At 49.1% G+C, this 17,632-nt stretch overlaps 1 protein-coding gene across 7 annotated transcripts in view; it reads right to left on the bottom strand.

Moving 5' to 3' along the window:
• Nucleotides 1-17,632, bottom strand: part of TNS3 (tensin 3) — a 220,581-nt gene that overhangs the window by 6,422 nt on the left and 196,527 nt on the right. For all 7 annotated transcript variants that reach the window (XM_061165571.1, XM_061165570.1, XM_061165564.1 and 4 more), the window contains 8 exons: nt 16,512-16,683; nt 14,484-15,085; nt 13,301-13,387; nt 8,876-9,007; nt 5,696-5,791; nt 4,914-4,991; nt 4,054-4,131; nt 138-306 (listed from right to left, as the gene is read on the bottom strand). In XM_061165571.1, the coding sequence (XP_061021554.1) occupies nt 138-306; nt 4,054-4,131; nt 4,914-4,991; nt 5,696-5,791; nt 8,876-9,007; nt 13,301-13,387; nt 14,484-15,085; nt 16,512-16,683 (1,414 nt within the window). The remainder of the gene's footprint in view (nt 1-137; nt 307-4,053; nt 4,132-4,913; nt 4,992-5,695; nt 5,792-8,875; nt 9,008-13,300; nt 13,388-14,483; nt 15,086-16,511; nt 16,684-17,632) is intronic.

Raw genomic sequence — 17,632 nt, 5'->3', positions numbered from 1 at the left:
TCCTGGACCGCAGAGCTCTGCCGGGGTGACCACCACATGTCAAGGGGCCTGGGCAGAGCTGGTAGGAGGTCTAACCCCAGGTGAGGCCAGAAGCCTTGCGCGCCCATCCCAACAGCCCGGCCGCTGGGCACACTCACTTCCTCTGGTTGTCCGTCAGGGTGATGCCCTGGGCCGACACCTTGAAGTGCACGACTGTGGACAAGGGAGGCGGCTCCTGGACTAAGGTCATGCTCAGGGCCTTCTGGATGGCTTGGTGGCCCGTGAGGGACTCCATCTCCACGGAGTTCAGGTACCACACATTGCAGGCTGGAAGACACAGGGGGAAGCAGCGTTAATGCGTCTGCCAGACACAAGGGCCCTGGGGCTTATGAATGACATGCATAAATTCGTGGCCAGGTGTATCTGAGGCAAGCGCCCTTTATTTCTAACTCCAAAGGCGTGGAGAGTGAGTGACTCAGAGACACACACACCAGAACTGGAGCCAAGGAGACTTCGCCCACTGGTCAGGATGCGTTTCCAGCTCTGCTGCATTATTTATACCTGGCATCCCTGGGGGAAGGGGGGACTGGAGGCACCACCTCAGTCTCAGTGTGGGTCCAGGTGGGACAAGAGCCCAACCACACCTGCAGTTAAGGAAACATCCTGAGAGGGGAGCGTGCCGTCTGGACCCTAAATATCCACCCTGCATGGAGTTCTAAAAGCACAGGCATCCAGAAAGAGCTGCTGAGAACGAAAGACTTGCAGTGACTCAGAATACAGTCTGCAGGCAAAGAGCTGGGACAGCCTGTCCCATCCCCACACTGCAGGGGGCTGAGGGCTTGTCCATTACCATCACCCCTTGGAGAGGCAAATAGCTGATTGTGAATGAGGCTTTGTAAACAGCCTGAAGGCCTTTTGAGCATAGCTCCCTGCGTAAGTTAATGGGTTGTTGTGACCATGGGACATTCAGACTCTGCCTCAAGTTCAGTTGTGTAGGAGCCGAGATCTCGCCTGGCTACTCCCCAGGGATGTGTCCCCCCCAGAAACGGAGCTGCTCTCATTCCCCACTCTGCCAGATGCAGCTCTGAGAGTGAGTAGGGATATCTTCAGTCCATCTCTAAAGGCCTCTAGATAGTCACTAAACAGAAGCGAAAGTGCTTTCCTGTGACTGGAGCGTTAACCGGGCTATGTCCCCACCCAGGCTCGCTTCCTTTGGGAGAGTCTCCCCGGAGGCCTGGCCAGGAACTGGCTCCGCCTCCACCCCAACTTCTGAGACTGGGCAGCAGTCACACCTGTGGGCAGGTGCGCTGCCGCATGACGAAGGCGGGTTAAGAAGGACAGAAATAAAGTACAGTACCCCTGGTGCCAAGATGCAGGGCACACCCGCAAGAACCCTGTGGCTTGTCCACGGCCCTCTTAAGCTGGGATCGCTAGGACTGTGTCTAACGCTGCAAAAATGGCCTGGCCTGAAACTAATAAGCAATTACATCAAGGCTGCAGGATATAAGGTAAATATATGAGTTAATCACTTCCCTGAGAACAAGAGGAATTTGGAGTTAAAAACGCAATCCCAATTTATATGAGCACCCCCAAAATGAAATAGGTGTAAGTCTAATAAAATATTGTATGTACAAGATCTATATGAGGAAAACTACAAAACTCCCACTAATAAAAGCAAAGAACTAATCTAAATATTCCACATTCATGAATAGGAAAACTCAATATATAATTAAGATGTCAGTTCTTCCCAACGTGATCTGTAGAGGCAATGAAATCCCCATCTAAATTCCAGCAACCTACTCTGTGGGTATGAACAAACCTACTCCAAAGTTTATACAGAGAACAAAAGACCCAGGGAAGTCAATACGATATTGAAGGAGAAGAACCAAATGAGAGGACTGATACTATTAATACTTGACTTTAAGACTTACTATAAAATGCCAGTAATCAAGACAGTGTGATATTGGTTAAACAATAAGACAAATAGATGAATGGAACAGAATAGAGGGTCCAGAAATAGACCCACATAAATATAGTCAGTTGATCTTTGACAAAGGAACAAAGGAGATACAATGTAGCAAAGACAGTCTTTTTCCACAAATGGTGCTGCAACAACTGGACATCCACATGCAAAAACAATCAATCCAGACACAGACCTTAAACCCACCACAAAAATTAACTCAAAATAGAACAGACACAAATGTAAAATGTAAACTATAAAACTCTTATAAGACAGGAGAAAACTGAGATGACTTTGGTGATAACTTTCTAGATACAAAAGACATGATCCATGAAAAGAAGTATTGATAAACTGGGCTTCATTAAAATTAAAAACTTTTGCTCTGAGAGACACTGTCAAGAGGATAAGAAGACAAGCTGCCTCCTAGGACAAAGTATTTGCAAAAGACAAATGTCACAAAGAACTGTTAACAAAATATACAAAGAACTCTTAAAATTTAACAATAAGAAAACAAACAACCCTATTGAAAAATGGACAAACAACCTTAACAGACACCTTACCAAAGAAGATATGAAGATGGCAGACAAGTACATGAAAGCTGCTCCACGCCATGTCATTGGGAAGATGCAAATTTAAATGACAATGAGATACCACTAACCACCTATTTTGAATGACCAAAATCCAGGACACTGACAACACCAACTGCTGGGAGGGTGTGGAACAGGAGGGAGTGTCATGCATTGCTGTGGGAATGCAAAATGGTGCAGCCACTTGGGAAGACAGTTTGGTGGTTTCTCACAAAATAAACATACTCTTACCATCTGATCCAGCAACTGTGCTCCTTGATACTTATCCAAAAGAGTTGACAATTACGTCCACATGAAAACCTGCATGTGGATGTTTATAGCAGTTTTATTCACAATTACCAAAATATATAAGCATTCAAGATGTCCTTCAGTGGGTGAATGGATAAAGCGTGGTATATCCAGACAATGGAATATTATTCAGCACTAAAAAGGAAACAGCTCTAAGGCCCTAAAAAGACATGGAGGACTCTTAAATGCATAATACTAAGTGAAAGAATCCAATCTGAAAAGGCTCCACATACTGTATGATTCTAATCATATGACATTCTGGAAAAGTGAAACCAAAGACAATAAAAGGATTGGTTTGCCAGGATTTGGGAGGAGGGATGAGCAGGTGGAGCACAGAGGATGTTTAGGGCAGTGAAACTATTCTGTATGATACTACAATGGTGGGTACATGTCATTAAACACTTGTCCAAAACCATGGGCTTCCCAGGTGGCGCTCGTGGTAAAGAACCCGCCTGCCAATGCAGACATAAGAGACTCAGGTTTGATCCCTGGGTCCGAAAGAACCCCTGGAGGAGGGCATGACAACCCACTCCAGTATTCTTGCCTGGGAAATCTCCACTGACAGAGGAGCCTGGCAGGCTAGAGTCCATGGGGTCTCAAAGAGGAGGACACAAATGAAGCGACTTAGCACGCACGCATGGAATGTACACCAGGAGTGAACAGTAATGTAAACTATGTCATCTCCGGGTGACTGAGATGGGTCAGTGTAGGTTCATCAACTCTAACAAATGTCCCACCTGACGGAGGATGTTGTTAATTGAGAGAGGCTGTGCCTATGTGTGGGGGCAGGGGGCATATGAGAAACCTCTGCAGCGCCCTCTCAATTTTGCTGTGAACCCAAAACTGTGCTAAAAAATAAAATCTATTGATAAGAAAACAGTGCCCCCAGTAGCTCGCTGTCTGGGGATCGGTGTCAGCCTGGGTCAAACTGTGGACTCATTGATCACTTTACTGTATATGCGCTGGAGGTGCACATTACCCACAGTTATCGGACCATTTCCCCGAATGAAACACAAGCTGTGACTTTTACACCACTGAATTTGGTCTTGTTCCGCCTGTGGGGTCCTGGCGCGGCTGCCAGGACACTTGCCCCGCTGCTCCCCGCCCAGCCCTGTGGTGGGTTCTACAGAAGGAAGCCTCCCCTGACACACCACGGAAAGGAACTCAGACTGCAGGCAAGAAAGGAATCCCATCTCTGCCCAGGAGCCAGCAGGAGAGGAAAACACATCGAGGACTGACCTGCTCCCTGCTTCAGCAGCTCGGCCGCAGAGTTGGCCGCCGTTTGCTGAGGATTTTCGGCTATTTCCTCCAACGGATCTGCAGGAAGAAGGAGCAGGAAAATGCATGACAATGTGGATGCTCATGACTGCGTCCCGGAGGGTGACAGACAGGCTCTGCAGAGCTGGGCCTTCCTCCTAGCGACAAGGGCTGCACCCAGAGAAGCCATCATCACATTTCAAGCAAAATCTGGGATGGCACAGGCCAGAAAATTACCCTTCTCATCTAAGAATTCATTTATATGAACAATTACATTTTGAAAGGTAAGTCACATCTGCCTATATTTTAAATTAATCATCTTTATGGAACATAATGCAATTATGTGAACTTGAGATGGCCTAGGAAAGCAGGGATAGGCCTGATCATATGCTATGGGTGCTATTTTTAAAAATACTTTTATCATGGATAGTTTGAAACAAACACAGAGGTAAAGAGAATAGTTCATCTAGCACCTAAAGTCAACAATGTCAACATTTTTCTGATTTTGTAGAATTATAAAAATGAAATGTAAATGACCTTGCAGGTCTCTGAGTCCAAGTATTTTATACTTCTGAGCTACAGAATCTTTGCTCCACAGGAGCTTTTCACAAAGCCATGATATAAAGATATGAGCAGAGGCTGAAGGGGCAGTGGATCACCTCTTCTTACCTGACCTGGCCACTTCTTCTTACCTGACCTGACCTATTCAGGATTTACCCACAGACATGTGATGGAAAGGAAGTTTTGGTCTGATTTTTCTCACTGAATCTCTATGGATTCCAACACCCTGTGCATGACCCCACACAGAGAGCCAGAGCAGCCCAGGGGCCCCGGCAGCGTACCTCTATCCGGAATGAGCAGTTTGCAGGGCAAAGCCAAGGGCGTAATGGAATGCTGACACACCAAAGCCGTCAGGCTCCCTGTGAATGGATGAAGAGCAGACAGGAGTGAGCACAGCCCTAAATACTGTATTGCTCAGCCAATTCATCTGCTGAAAGGAGGCTGCTATATAGGATGACACCTTATATTTTCAGCAACCTGCATACTCCATAACCGTGGGAATTTGTGCAAAGCTTCAATGGAGTTCAGCAGACGGCGAAGGGGCAGGTAACGGGAACTACAGATGATTCTCACCAAAGATATGCCATTGCCAATTTATAAAGAACAAGTCACACAGTCTGCTGATTCTGAGACCGCTCCCACTGGCACCACCAAATTATCTGTGTAAGATGATGCTTTGATGTGCTCAAGCTCTGCTTGTGAGTGCATGCCATCTTTTGGACACGCCTGCAGGGTCGAAAAATATCTCTTCTCACCGGGAATCTGTGCTTTCCTTGTGCCCGGTGGACTCCCAACCTTGTCCATATTTCTGTGTTCGCTTGCATGGACCATACCTGATGGAACCTGCATTTCCAATCCTAGCACGGTGCATTTTATTTGCCTAGTTTTAAGAATGCTTTTAAGAACAATTTCATATCCAGTTTATTTTAGAAATGATAACTGAGGGACCTAAAAATGGGGATGAAAAGTAGATGCTCTCTCTGAGTGAAGCCCCAGCAGAGTGATGGACCAAGCAGAGGGAGCTCATGGGTTCAGACACCATGTCAGGCGCTCAGCCACTTACCGAAATATGGTTCATTGGAGCACCCTTTCAACCGCACTCCTTTTGGGGTGCACTCAATCAAAAAATGCCGAACAAGTTCATTGGCCAAATCTCCAGCTGTGGGGAGAGATTTAAAAGAAAGAGAAGAGTATTTTTTAAAATGAGAGCATGGAAGGATGAGAGAGCACAAAGGAGAATCTGGCCCCTGCAACAGGTAGGCTGCCAACAACCACTCCAGGAATAGCAGCTGGATTACAGGACAGTGGCTGAGCACTGCTTGGATGGGCATCTAGAACTCCCTCCAGTGACCATGACTGGAGGTGGAGGAATCCTTGGGAAAGAGCCTCAAACATTCTGTGGAATTCCCAGTTATGGGAATGAGCAGCTAAGAACTGAGAACGTGGACCGCCAGCTCCTTCACCTCCTAAGAAGGAGAGCTTAGAAGGACCCAGACACAGCATGATGTCCAAGAATGAATCATTGGAAAGAGCTGGAAGGGTGCCAGAGTTCTCGGTAAGATTTAGCCAGGAGTCAGGTACCCAAGCCCCTCCTGAAAGCAAGCCCTCTAATCATACTGCTACTACACTGTGTTCATGCCAGCCCACAAGCCCAAAAAGAAAGTGCATCCTGAAAAACCACAGAACGGCAAACTGTCTGGTGGTGGAAAAGTACAAATAACAGAAGAGAAAGAAGTCACTGCTCTGTGCTAATGAATCCCGCAGACCCTCACACTGTGCTGTGCCTCTGTCCTACCTCCTTCAGCACCCTCCCTGGGAATGTGTCTCCATGGGAACGGGTTTCCATGGGAATGTGTCTGCTGTAACTTCTAACATTTCTGATGGCCGGATCTGCTAGAGGCAGATTTGGGCCCCACACCTGGCCCACAGCAGGTTCCCTGATAATGCTTATTATAAACAACAGTGACAAGTATCAACATCAGTGTCAGCATTTCACAGGGGCAGTATAGCTGGTAGGAAAGGAAATGATCAGATTCCATAAAAGGCAGTACTGAATAAAAATGGGGAAAAGAACATTTTGCCATTCAGCTGTGGGAGGAAAATGATCCATGGCTTCTAAACTGAAGGGAGACCCAGAGTGTGGTCTGGATGCCAGTGGTGAGAAGTGACTCAGTGGGAAATCAGCTGTGTAGGGGTTTGGAGAACAGCCCCTGCCACACGTCTGTCGCTGTTCTGTCTCCGGGGTACCAGGGGTGGCTGGTTACTTGCTGGGCTTTTTCCTGGTTTAGTCAACTCTCCTCTCAGATCTGTCCTTATACTGTGAAATCCAAATGCCAGATCCAAGGGCTGGTTGAAGACTTGGCAGCCAGATACAATTTCACCAAGAGGACATCAGCAACACTGCATGTCCAGAAATCTGCTATTCTAAAATCCTCTATTTTGTTGCCTTCACCTGAAGACTGAGTCAATATTGACCTTAGAGACAAGATGCACGCCTGGAGGTTAAGAATTATACACCACCGTCTGTATTTCCAAAAAAGATAACACATGCAGGAAAAAAAAAGTTTTGACCTAGCTTTGAAAGCTCCACATGAACACCAAGGGGGCAGAATCTGTGCTCATTCTGGTCCACCCTCCCCTCACCCAGGTGAGCCCAGGTGCCCCAGGAAGAGTCATGTGACCTGCTGACATTCCAGCCCACAATCTCCATTTAGGGGAAAAGAATCTTTTCCTGTTCCTTAGAGTTTGTGGCATAGTTGGTTAAAAAAAAAAAAAAAGGTACAACGGGCAGGATGAGATTAAAAAAAAAAAAAGAATAAACCAGAAGCCATATATTAGCGGACAGAGGAAAGGAGAAAGTCTATTGCTTTGTTGGGAACCAAGCTTGTCCTTGAGGGAGCAGTGAGAAAAGACCTGTTGATATTATATTTGAAAGGGTGGTTATCAGCATGAGCTCAGGAATTTTTTTCAACGGGTTTCCCAGGTGGCATTAGTTGGATGAAGAACCTGCCTGCTAATGTAGGAGATGTAGGAAACATGAGTTCTATCCTGGGTTGGGAAGATCCCCTGGAGGAGGAAATGGCAACCCACTCCAGTATTCTTGCCTGGAGAATCCCATGGACAGAGGAGCCTGGTGGGCTGCAGTCCACAGGGCTGCAGAGTCGGACACGACTGAGTGACCAACACTTTCACTTTTCACATTCCCTAGCTCAGGTCCTAGAGAGGAGGAGTGATACTCTGATACCAAAGAGCAAACCTAGAGATTAGATTTTGGTTTCTAGATACTATTCCCCAATATAAAGAACCAAGGATCTTTAGAGAAATGGCTGGAGGAGGGGAAGTACAAGGTAAGCCTAAAACACACTTGCTTTCAGAAAGCTGGAGCACTCACGGACTAACGGGGGCATGTCAGAAGGACACGGGGTCACTGGAAGGGCCTTAACTAGTTAAATCCAGTATCCTTGGAAACCAAAAAGCCATGGTGTTGATGGATTATGAAACACAGAAAAGGGCACATAGGGGCTTCCCCACAAGGTTGTCACCTGTGGTTGGATACATGCGTGTCGGCTTCATAATAATGTTTACCTATGCATGTAGGCATCGCAAACTCTTTTGTACCTGGTTATGTTCCCGACTGAAAACATTTCAAAGGTCAGAACCTGCCTGCACTACACATTATTCAGCTAGAATTTGCCACCAGTGCAATGTTGGACAAGAGACGGAGGAAGTCTTTGTCCTTTCCCCTGGGAAGGGAGAGTCTAAAGACTTCAGGCTTGCACTGGCCTCATCTTCAGTCCATCAAAATACAGGGTGTAGGAACAAGAACCATGTATATGCTATATGCCGCCTTCTATGTAAGAGAAAAGGAAAAATGCCTATTCGTGTGCACTGAATAGATAGTGAGAAGACAGAGGAATTTATTACAGATGTTTACCCACAGGAGGCAAGAGGGACTGAGGCAGACAGGGCTGAAAACGGAAACAAAGACTCCTGATCAGAGGCCTTGCTTCACTGCTCTGAACACTGGGATGGATCACCCATCAAAACAAGTTAAAAAAAAAAGAAAAAGGAAATTTAAAAAAATTAATCTTTCTTCTTGAGTTAGGACAGTACTTACTAAAATATACCTGAAAAAAATAAATACTAAGAGGAAAACCTATGAGTGCTGTTGCAGGTCATCCACCACCTCATGGGGACGAAGGGAACTGGCAGGCGAGGGCCCGCTGAGCCGAGCAGGACCCACCTTTCTTGTTCATCTGCAGCACAGAGGGTGGCGGTGTGGCCACCTTCATGGCCAGGCCATAGGCGCCTCGGAAGGAGTGGCTGTCCCTGACGATGAAGGACCCAGGCTCCTTGTCCTTCAGCATGGCAATGGCTGTGGAGGGGAGCGGAGAGACGTGAGTGTCTGCGGGGGACGCCACGGCCTGACCCCACTTATGGCCATGACAAGGGTAAGGGAGCCTGCAATGACCCGAAGTTCCGTGGGGGCCTGACTGTAAAAGACACAGGGGCACAGGGTGGCCCGTCCTTCAGATCACAAAGGTGCTGCCTCCACACTCAACTCCTGTTAACCCCGCAGCATCTTTGAAGCCCAAGTGACGACCCCACCTGACAGCCCAGGAAGCTGAGGCCCCCTGATTCCCGCCAGCCCAGGCCTCCGCACACAGCGCGCGGAGCAGGGGGTCAGGCAGGGCCGCCCCTTGGTCCCCGCCGTGGCCCTGTCCTACGGCTCCCTGCGTGGCATTGTTCTTAGAGATTTTGGAACGTGCACTTTCAGCTTTTCATAGGAGGAAAGAAATTTCCAATCATACTTTCTGAAGACTGTGGGTGTGCCCCCAAAGTTACTGAATGTTTAATAAAGTCCCAAGACTTGGCCCAGGGGATGGCCATAGGTGGCCCTTCGTCCCGTGGCTCTGAGGCAGGGGTGGCGATTGTGGCCAGTTGTTTCCAGTCTGGACGAGGCTGTGAACCCCTGTTTGATGTGGCCAATGAGGGCCATGAAATGCACCTGGCGTTGCCCCTGCCTTCTGCCCCAGTGAGGCTGGAACACAGGGAGCTCTAATATCCCTCCCCTTGCAGCTCAAAGTCCGGCCTCCCAGGTTCTGGGCTCAGGATACAGGAAAAAAGAGGGATGGGTTAGTGTCACAGTATCCTAAAGTTGATGCGGCCCAGACATCAGTGAGAATTTTCTCCAGTAACCAGAACACCTCTCAAGATTTCTTTTATACATTTTACGAAAAGAAAACTAGGGATTTAAAGTATAAAGCACTACACAATGATAGCCATGGGAATGCTGCCTTTCTGTAGAGCCCAAGGCCCTGTCTGGAGTAGAACGGACCGGACATTAACCCGGGAGTGGCTGGAAGCACCGTCAGCAACAGGAAATAACCCCAGAGAGCCCCCTGTTCCAGGCCCTCTGTGTACCCTGACTCCAGCCCCAACCCTACAACATGGCATTTGCTTGGTTGCAGACAAAACAGCCAGTTTCTTCTACACCTTCTTCCATGCACTGCCCCAGGCCCTGGCAGGACAGGCCCTAAGCATGAGCTTATGCACATGGTGGGGAAGAAGCAGAGGAAAGCACACGCTCTCTAAGGGGAGGGGGCCTGGTGTGACCCCAGGGGTGCAAGTCTGACATGTGGAGCCACAGCCTACCTGCTGCTCTGGCACCCCAAGACGAGTGGGAAGCAGACACCACGGAGCCAGGCCCGTGCAGCAGGTCTTGTCTCATAACATGTTTTCTGATTATGGGGGCTGAACACGTTATTTTTTTAAAGTAGGGGAAAGATCACTTACAGAAATTATCTTTTTCAATTGTGATAACCTCACCAGAGCCTTTTCTTTATAAGTCATGATTTTACTTCACTGTGGTACAAAGAAGTGCCCCGGCCTCGTGGGCAGCAGACTTCTGGGTGGCAGAGGGAAGGCTGGCTCCTCTCTGGCCCATTCTCCCCTCTCAGGCCTCCCCTTCTCCACCCATCACCAGGCCACCTGGGCACAAGAGAGCCTGAGGGCCATGCTGGACTCATTGTTTCTGAAACAGAAATGAACCCTTGCTGAGTTGTGTGAATGAGCTAGTGTACCTCCAAGGACAAGGCCAGGTCTGCCGCGTGGCTGCAGGGGCGGCAGGCACATCCTTATCACCTCTCTCCCTGCAGCTGGAGCTTTCAAGGATGCTGGAGCAGAGATCAGAGAGGGCAGCTGGTAGAGTCATCCTTAATTTCTACTTTAGGCTTTCCCTTCTGGCACAGTGGATACGAATCCGCCTGCTGATGTAGGGGACATGGGTTCGACCCCTGGTCTGGGAAGTTTCCACATGCCGTGCTCAGAGCAACTAAGCCCGTGAACCACAACTACTCAGTCCAAGTGCTGCAAGTACTGAAGCCCAAGCACCCAGAGTCTGCGCTCCGCAACAAAGGAAGCCACCACAATGAGGAGCCCATGCACCACCGCAATGAAAAGTAGCCCTGGCTCGCTGTAACTAGAGAAAGCCTACATAAAGCAACGAAGACCCAGTGCAGCCAAAAATAAATAAATTTTAAAAAAATTTTCTACTTTACTTTGGAGCCCCTTTTCTCCTGAGGTTTTTATGTTCACCTTTACAAAAACTCCCAAGGAACTAACCTTTCCATAGTAATATGTGAACAGCTGTGCCCCAAAACAGGCTATAGGTTTTCTCCCCCTCCTGCACCTCCCTGAAATTTCATCACAGTTTTTCCAGAAAACGGCACATCCCAGCAGTTACAACAAAACCCACAAGAGGCTTTCTTCCATTTGGTGAAGTTGGCACACCCACCAGAGCATTCGCCTGTGTAGGTGTTGTCTGCACAAAATATCCAGAAAATAGAAGAGGTTCTAGTTTTGGAGTTCAACTGGAAAAATCAATGCCCCATGCACATATTAGGCTATTTTGAGATGGGGTCCACCCCAAAGAAATATTTTTAAATGCATGGCTAAGGTGGCTCAGACAGTAAAGAATCCACCTGCAGTGCGGGAGACCTGGGTTGGATCTTTGGGTTGGGAATATCCCCTGGAGGAGGGCATGGCAACCCATTCCAGTATTCTTGCCTGGAGAATCCCATGGACAGAGGAACCTGGTGGGCTACAGTCCATGGGATCACAAAGAGTCAGACATAAATGAGCGAATAAGTACAGCAAGATTAGGCAAGTGACAACAATGACTCCTACTGCCTAGCAGATGCCGGCAAGGGAGGCTCCCTCCACCCAGAGTCTCTCCCCCACACCCTATGAGGCAGGCTGTGCCACCCCTGTCTTGCAGGACCTGCCGGGCGCACTCCAACCAAGCCTGCCTCTTCATTCAGAGAAGGAGACAGTCCAGCCCAGCCTTCACCCTGGTCTGAAAGGCTGAGCCACTGGAGTAGGGTGGTCTGTGTAGAATACCCTAGAATAAGGTCCTCAATGAGCACCTCTCAGGGTCTGTGGGCTGGATGAGGCACTGGGCACTAGAGCTAAGGGGACTCTTGCAACCAGAGCAGGGAGGGGACAGGAACGGAGCATCTGGCCACACCAGAGCCTGAGACGTGGTGAGCGCCCACAACACAAAGGCCAATTCAGGGACTCAGAAGCCGCTCCGGGCCAAGAGGGTTCCCCCCACACGACATGACAATGGGTCCATTGAGTTCATGGGAAGAAAGGCACATTCTTACCATTTTTATTATCTGCCTAATTGAGTATAAGAATTTCTATGAAAAAGTTGGACGGCGCTGTTTTCCAGCCATTTAACTATTCACATCCAGGCATTTCTGAGGAATTCCCCAGGAAAGCAGTTCTCACTTTCTTCCCCAAGTTGAGATCCCAGCACAGAGCAGCAGTTCACCATGTGTTTAGCATGCCTGGCCTCTGGAAGACCCACCATCCCCTTTCTCAGCCCAGCACCCCCAGCCACCCTGGGGAACCGCCTTCCTGGGCATCCTGACCAGCGTCTGCCAGCCCCCTAGCCAGTTCCATGTCATCCTCTCCGAGAGAGGCCTGGGAGTGATGAGCCCACAGGCATCACCTCCAGGGAAGACGATAGCACCTCGCAGGGACCCCAGGAATTTCTGCTGAAGGAGTGAGTGCTGATCGCCTAAGGTCCTGTCCCAGAGGGCCCACCACCAACGGCATGCCAGCTTCCTTCTGGGACATCTCTTACATTCATGTTCTAGTAAAAAGTGACATGCAACTTAGCTGCTCAACAGTATTAACCATTTCTCATATTTGCCAGCGTCTTAAGACTGAATTGCACATCCAGAGTCACTGTGCTGTGTGTGAGAACTGGGCTAAGGCTGCCGGAAGTCTGTCCTTCTGATGTGACACAGGCAGGTATGCCCATTAATAGGAAAGACACTTCTTCCCCTTGACTTCCCCTTGAGGCTGGGACCCATGACATCTCATCACAATCTGCAGCCATTGCGGGCAACAACGGCTAGACCTTGGCTGGTGGAAGCCACCAGAAATTACACCCCCAACACTGGAATGACCATGGCTGGTGCCCTTCCTGGCTGGTTCCCTCCTTAGGGATGATGTTTTCCAATAAAAACTTAAAGGTTGTAGCCTCTCCCCCGAGGTGGGTAATGAAGTGCAGGCCTTGCTCTAACTCATCCATCCCCAGGCGACGCCTCCCCGACACTCCTACCCTAGACACAGGGTCCTCATCCGGCCCACACACCTTGCTCTCTGGAGATGTCCGCCTTGTACCAGAACTTGGATGTATCCTGAACAAAGTTCACAGACACTTGCTTATCACCTGGATTATCTGCAAAACAAAATTTAAAAACAGTAACTGTGAAGGGCGTTTTTTATTGCAACCTCTCACCTCAAAGGGACCTAGAAGTTCAAAGTCCTACCCCAGGTGAGAGCGCTCTATTTAACTACAGGGGAGAAGGCTGACACGGAGCAGGGAGTGGCTGTTTGATAACAGAAAACACGAAGACAGTAAGACGCCTCCACGATGGGGCTCCCCATTTCACCCACACATAGTTAGAAAGACAGGAAGCACGCAGAGCAAGGCTGGGGTCCCTCACTCCCATCAGTGTCTAACTCTTTCTTCTACACTTGAAACATTAGACAATTAAATTTCAAGTGCATTTGTTTAATTTTTTATTTACTATTACAGAGCACTGACTCCAAGTGGAAGGGAAAAAGATAGAACCACCGTGGTTCTATAGAACCAGCATTTTCTGCTGTTGAACGAAATCTAATATGAATAAATGCAGAGGTGCGTGCATGCTCAGTCATGTCTGACTCTGCAACTCTATGGACAATAACCCACCAAGTTCCTCTGTCCATGGGATTCTCCAGGCAAGAATACCGGAGCAGGCTGCCATTTCCTCCTCCAGGGAATCTTTCCGCCTCAGGGATCGAGTTGCCGGCACTGGGAAAAGGGTTCTTTACCACTAGGGTCACCTGGCAAGCCCAGGTGAATTAAGAGGCAGCTCTAGATTGCTATTTTCCTTTGGGCTAGGCTAGGATTCCCTGGTGGCTCAGTCGGTAAAGAATCCGCCTGCAATGTGGGACATGTGGGTTTGATCCCTGGATTAGGAAGGATCCCCCAGAGGAAGGCATGGCAACCCATGCCAGTATTTTTGCTTGGAGAATTCCATGGACAGAGGAGCCTGGCAGGCTACAGTCCATGGGGTCACAGAACCGGATACGACTGAGTAACTAACTTTATGTTTGTTACAGTGAGATGGAAAAGCCCCCTTGAAGGCCATGGATTCTTCTGTCAAGGCACTCAGCCCAGTAACAGCACTGGTGCTCACTGGGCTGGCCGAGCCATAACCCCAGGTGCTTCCCTGCCCGAGCGCAGGCTTGAGCACAAGAATGGGCCCTACCCATGCAGACACACGTACCTGGGAAAGGTGCTGCCCCCTCGGCGGCCTTGGAAAAGTCCGGGATGATGTTTGGAAATGGGATGCTCATGGTACTCCCGCTGTGAGGACTGGAGAAGCCGCTGGAGGATGGCGAGACGGAGCCAAAAGACCGATCTCCCTCTGAGGTCCTCTTCTTCTCAGGAAGGGGCGGCTGCCCGGGCAGAGCCAGTCCCGGGCCCTGCAGGACCGGGCTGTGGTGGCCGCTGTGTCCAGGCGCCACCGTGAGAAAGCCGTGGGACAGGAAGCTGTTGTCGGCAGCCTCAGCTGCTGTCAGTGAGTTGCCGGGGGCCTGGGCTGCTCCGTGGGAATTGGTCAACAAGGCCCCAGGGTCCTCCCCGGCGGAGAGCCCACCTCCCACCATGGGGGCAGTGCTGAAGCTCAGGAAGGCCTGGCTGCTCGGGGGACCCAGAGCTTCCGGCGGCTCCGCCATGGACAGCTCGGGGCCGTGGAAGGATGTCTGGAGGTCGGCAGGCGGGAAGTGGGGCCGCACGGGGCCATCCTTGCCAGGCCGGCTGCCCCCCAGGAGGGTCAGCGTGGACTTGGGGCTGGTCTCCACCCACTGGTGCTCAGCTGAGGAAGGGCTGTTCAAAAGACAAATGGCGAGACAATGACGTATCCAGAGAGAATTAGCATTGGTTAATTAGGGGAATTAGTCTAATTAGCCCGGGGATTAGCATAGGTTCCCACATGACGGGGACGAGAGGCAGGGTACTGAGGTTCCCCTTGCAGCAGCATGGGGCTCCCCAAATATAAGAACTCAGGCCCTGCTTCTCCAGCCTCCCACCTGACCATTCACCCCAGATGCTCAGTCCACAAGCTCGGGGAGAGGAGGTGGCCCTCCCTGCCTCTATAGCCTGTGTGCCTCTTCCTTCCCACTCTGACCTGCAAAGTCCCCTCTTCTCTTCAGTTCAAGCCGCAGCTCCACTGCGTCCCGACTTTGAAGCCCTCCCTGCCCATGTCCATGTGAGCACGGGGATTAGCAGTGTCCTTCCTCTGGTCCCAATACACAGGCACCAACCAGGTATCTGCTTAAACCCCCTCCCCCGCTTTCTTCTTCCCCAGGCCCAATATCGGTCCTCACACTGTCGACTTTCAATAAGTGCTTGCAGTACCACTGACTGATTAAGGATACCAGTAAGAACACAAGAGATTACCATATCAGAAATGGGAAATTCCAACAGTAAGAATCCTGGAGGAGGTTCAAGAAGGAGGGGACATAGGTATATCTATGGCTGATTCATGTTGATGTTTGGCAGACACCAACACAATATTGTAAAGCAATTATCCTTCAATTAAAAATGAGTAAACTTCATTATAAAAAGAATATTGGAAACTATATTTAGAAATATAGAAAGACAAGTAACACATATATCTCACTAGCAAACATGTATTTGCTGTGTGTGTAATGTTAAGTCTTGATATGCAACGTGCCCCTTTTTTGGTAAAGAAATGAGGTGGGATTCAGGGTGATAACTGCAGAGTAATGTGCCCCCAAGTAAAAGACACAGAAATGCTTCCTACCCTGAGCATGTGAATTTGTACTAGGGCAGTCCTTTGTGCAGCAGAAATAGGACATTTCTCTTTGTCCATGACCCTCTACACCCCAGGCTTTCCCAAACACTAGCACAAATTCCTTTTTTCCCCCGAGAGCAGTGCATCCTGCCTGCCCTCCCCACCCCCAGCCTGCAGCCCTGGGCAGGCCCCCTCCTAGCTTGACCATTGTACCCCCTTTTCCAGCCTCAGCTCAGACAATGCCTTCAAAGTCCTTAACTGGCTGCTGGGCCCAGACTCGAAGAGCAGTGTGTTCCTTGAGCACCCCTTGAGCACTGCTAAAAGTGAAGGTGGACACAGGAGTTTTTATTTTGACACATTTTTGAAGACTGATGGCTGTCAGTGCACGAGGCAGCCCAGTGTCGTGTGGAGGACGAGACCCCTGCCCCTTCCCTCTGTGGTGTTCAGGTTGGGGTCTGTAAGAGCAGCCTGTGTTTGGTTCAGTGACCACCTTACCTTCCTCTCCGCTGGCTGGGGCTGTTGCCGGAAATGGTGCAGGAGGATGTGAATGCCCGCTGGAAGGAGGGCGCCGTGGGCATGTCGGCCCGGAGCATCGTGGGTTTGGGTCCAACAGGGCTCTCTGACATCCCCACAGAATGACTGAGAATCTCAGGGCAGCCTTGGGGTTCTGGAGCAAGGAAACATGAGCAGACTGTAAGCAACAGTGCCACTTGCAAAGCTTTCTGCTGCAGAAGGAGGTGACCTGACTCCACCAAGTGCAGGCTCCTCTTTCCCAGAACATTTCCAAAGGGGAAATAGCTGGCTGGTCCCTGCGGCTATCAACACATACTCATGGGTATCATCAGTGAGTAAGCTGAGGACCAGTTTACTCTGATACACTTACCGCCCCAATGAGATAAACCATTTCTCACTCTAGAAATGGCAAGGTCTCCATGCAAACCAAAGAAAGTGCAAACCAGCAGCTGTGGGGTGGGTGGGCAACTGATGAGTCGTGTGCTTTAGGCTAACACTTTCCTCCGCTAGCACAGCCCTGCCTGCAATGTCTTCACCCCCAGGAGGTGCAAAGACCACCTGGCCTGACTCTTGTCAAGGGAGGATGAGAAGCCGAACACCAGGAAACCCTGCCTGACACCCTACAAACCCCAGGCAACTTCACATGTTCCACTGACCAGATGTCCACCCTGCTTACAGTCAAGCATCGCTACTATTTCTGCGTATTTTTAAAAATATGCAAAATATTTTTAAAAACTAATTTTTGAGAACTAGACAAATCTACCATAGACAATAAATAATAAAATAACACTATAAGAAATATAAGTTATTTTGCTTTCTGCCTTAAAACAAGGGAGGATTGATCAGAAAATAATAAAGCTGAATAAATTTCACATTACTCATGTTACTGAGCTCTATCCATCACAGTCCATCCACCTATCTATCCATCCATCCACTCATCCATCCATTTATCCAACCATCTAACATCTATCTATCCATCTATCAATTTATCTATAATTTTTGGACACAACATAAAATATTTATTTTAAAAACTGATCAGGCATTCCAGGTAACAAAACAAAAACATAAAAAATGGAACAAAAAATGAAAAAAAAAAAAAAGGA

This window comes from Dama dama, chromosome 18 (assembly GCF_033118175.1).
Source record: "Dama dama isolate Ldn47 chromosome 18, ASM3311817v1, whole genome shotgun sequence".
In the NCBI taxonomy this organism is placed as follows: domain Eukaryota; kingdom Metazoa; phylum Chordata; class Mammalia; order Artiodactyla; family Cervidae; genus Dama; species Dama dama.
The sequence above is the reverse complement of the archived record's forward strand: the minus strand, read 5'-3'. Positions and strand labels throughout refer to the sequence as shown.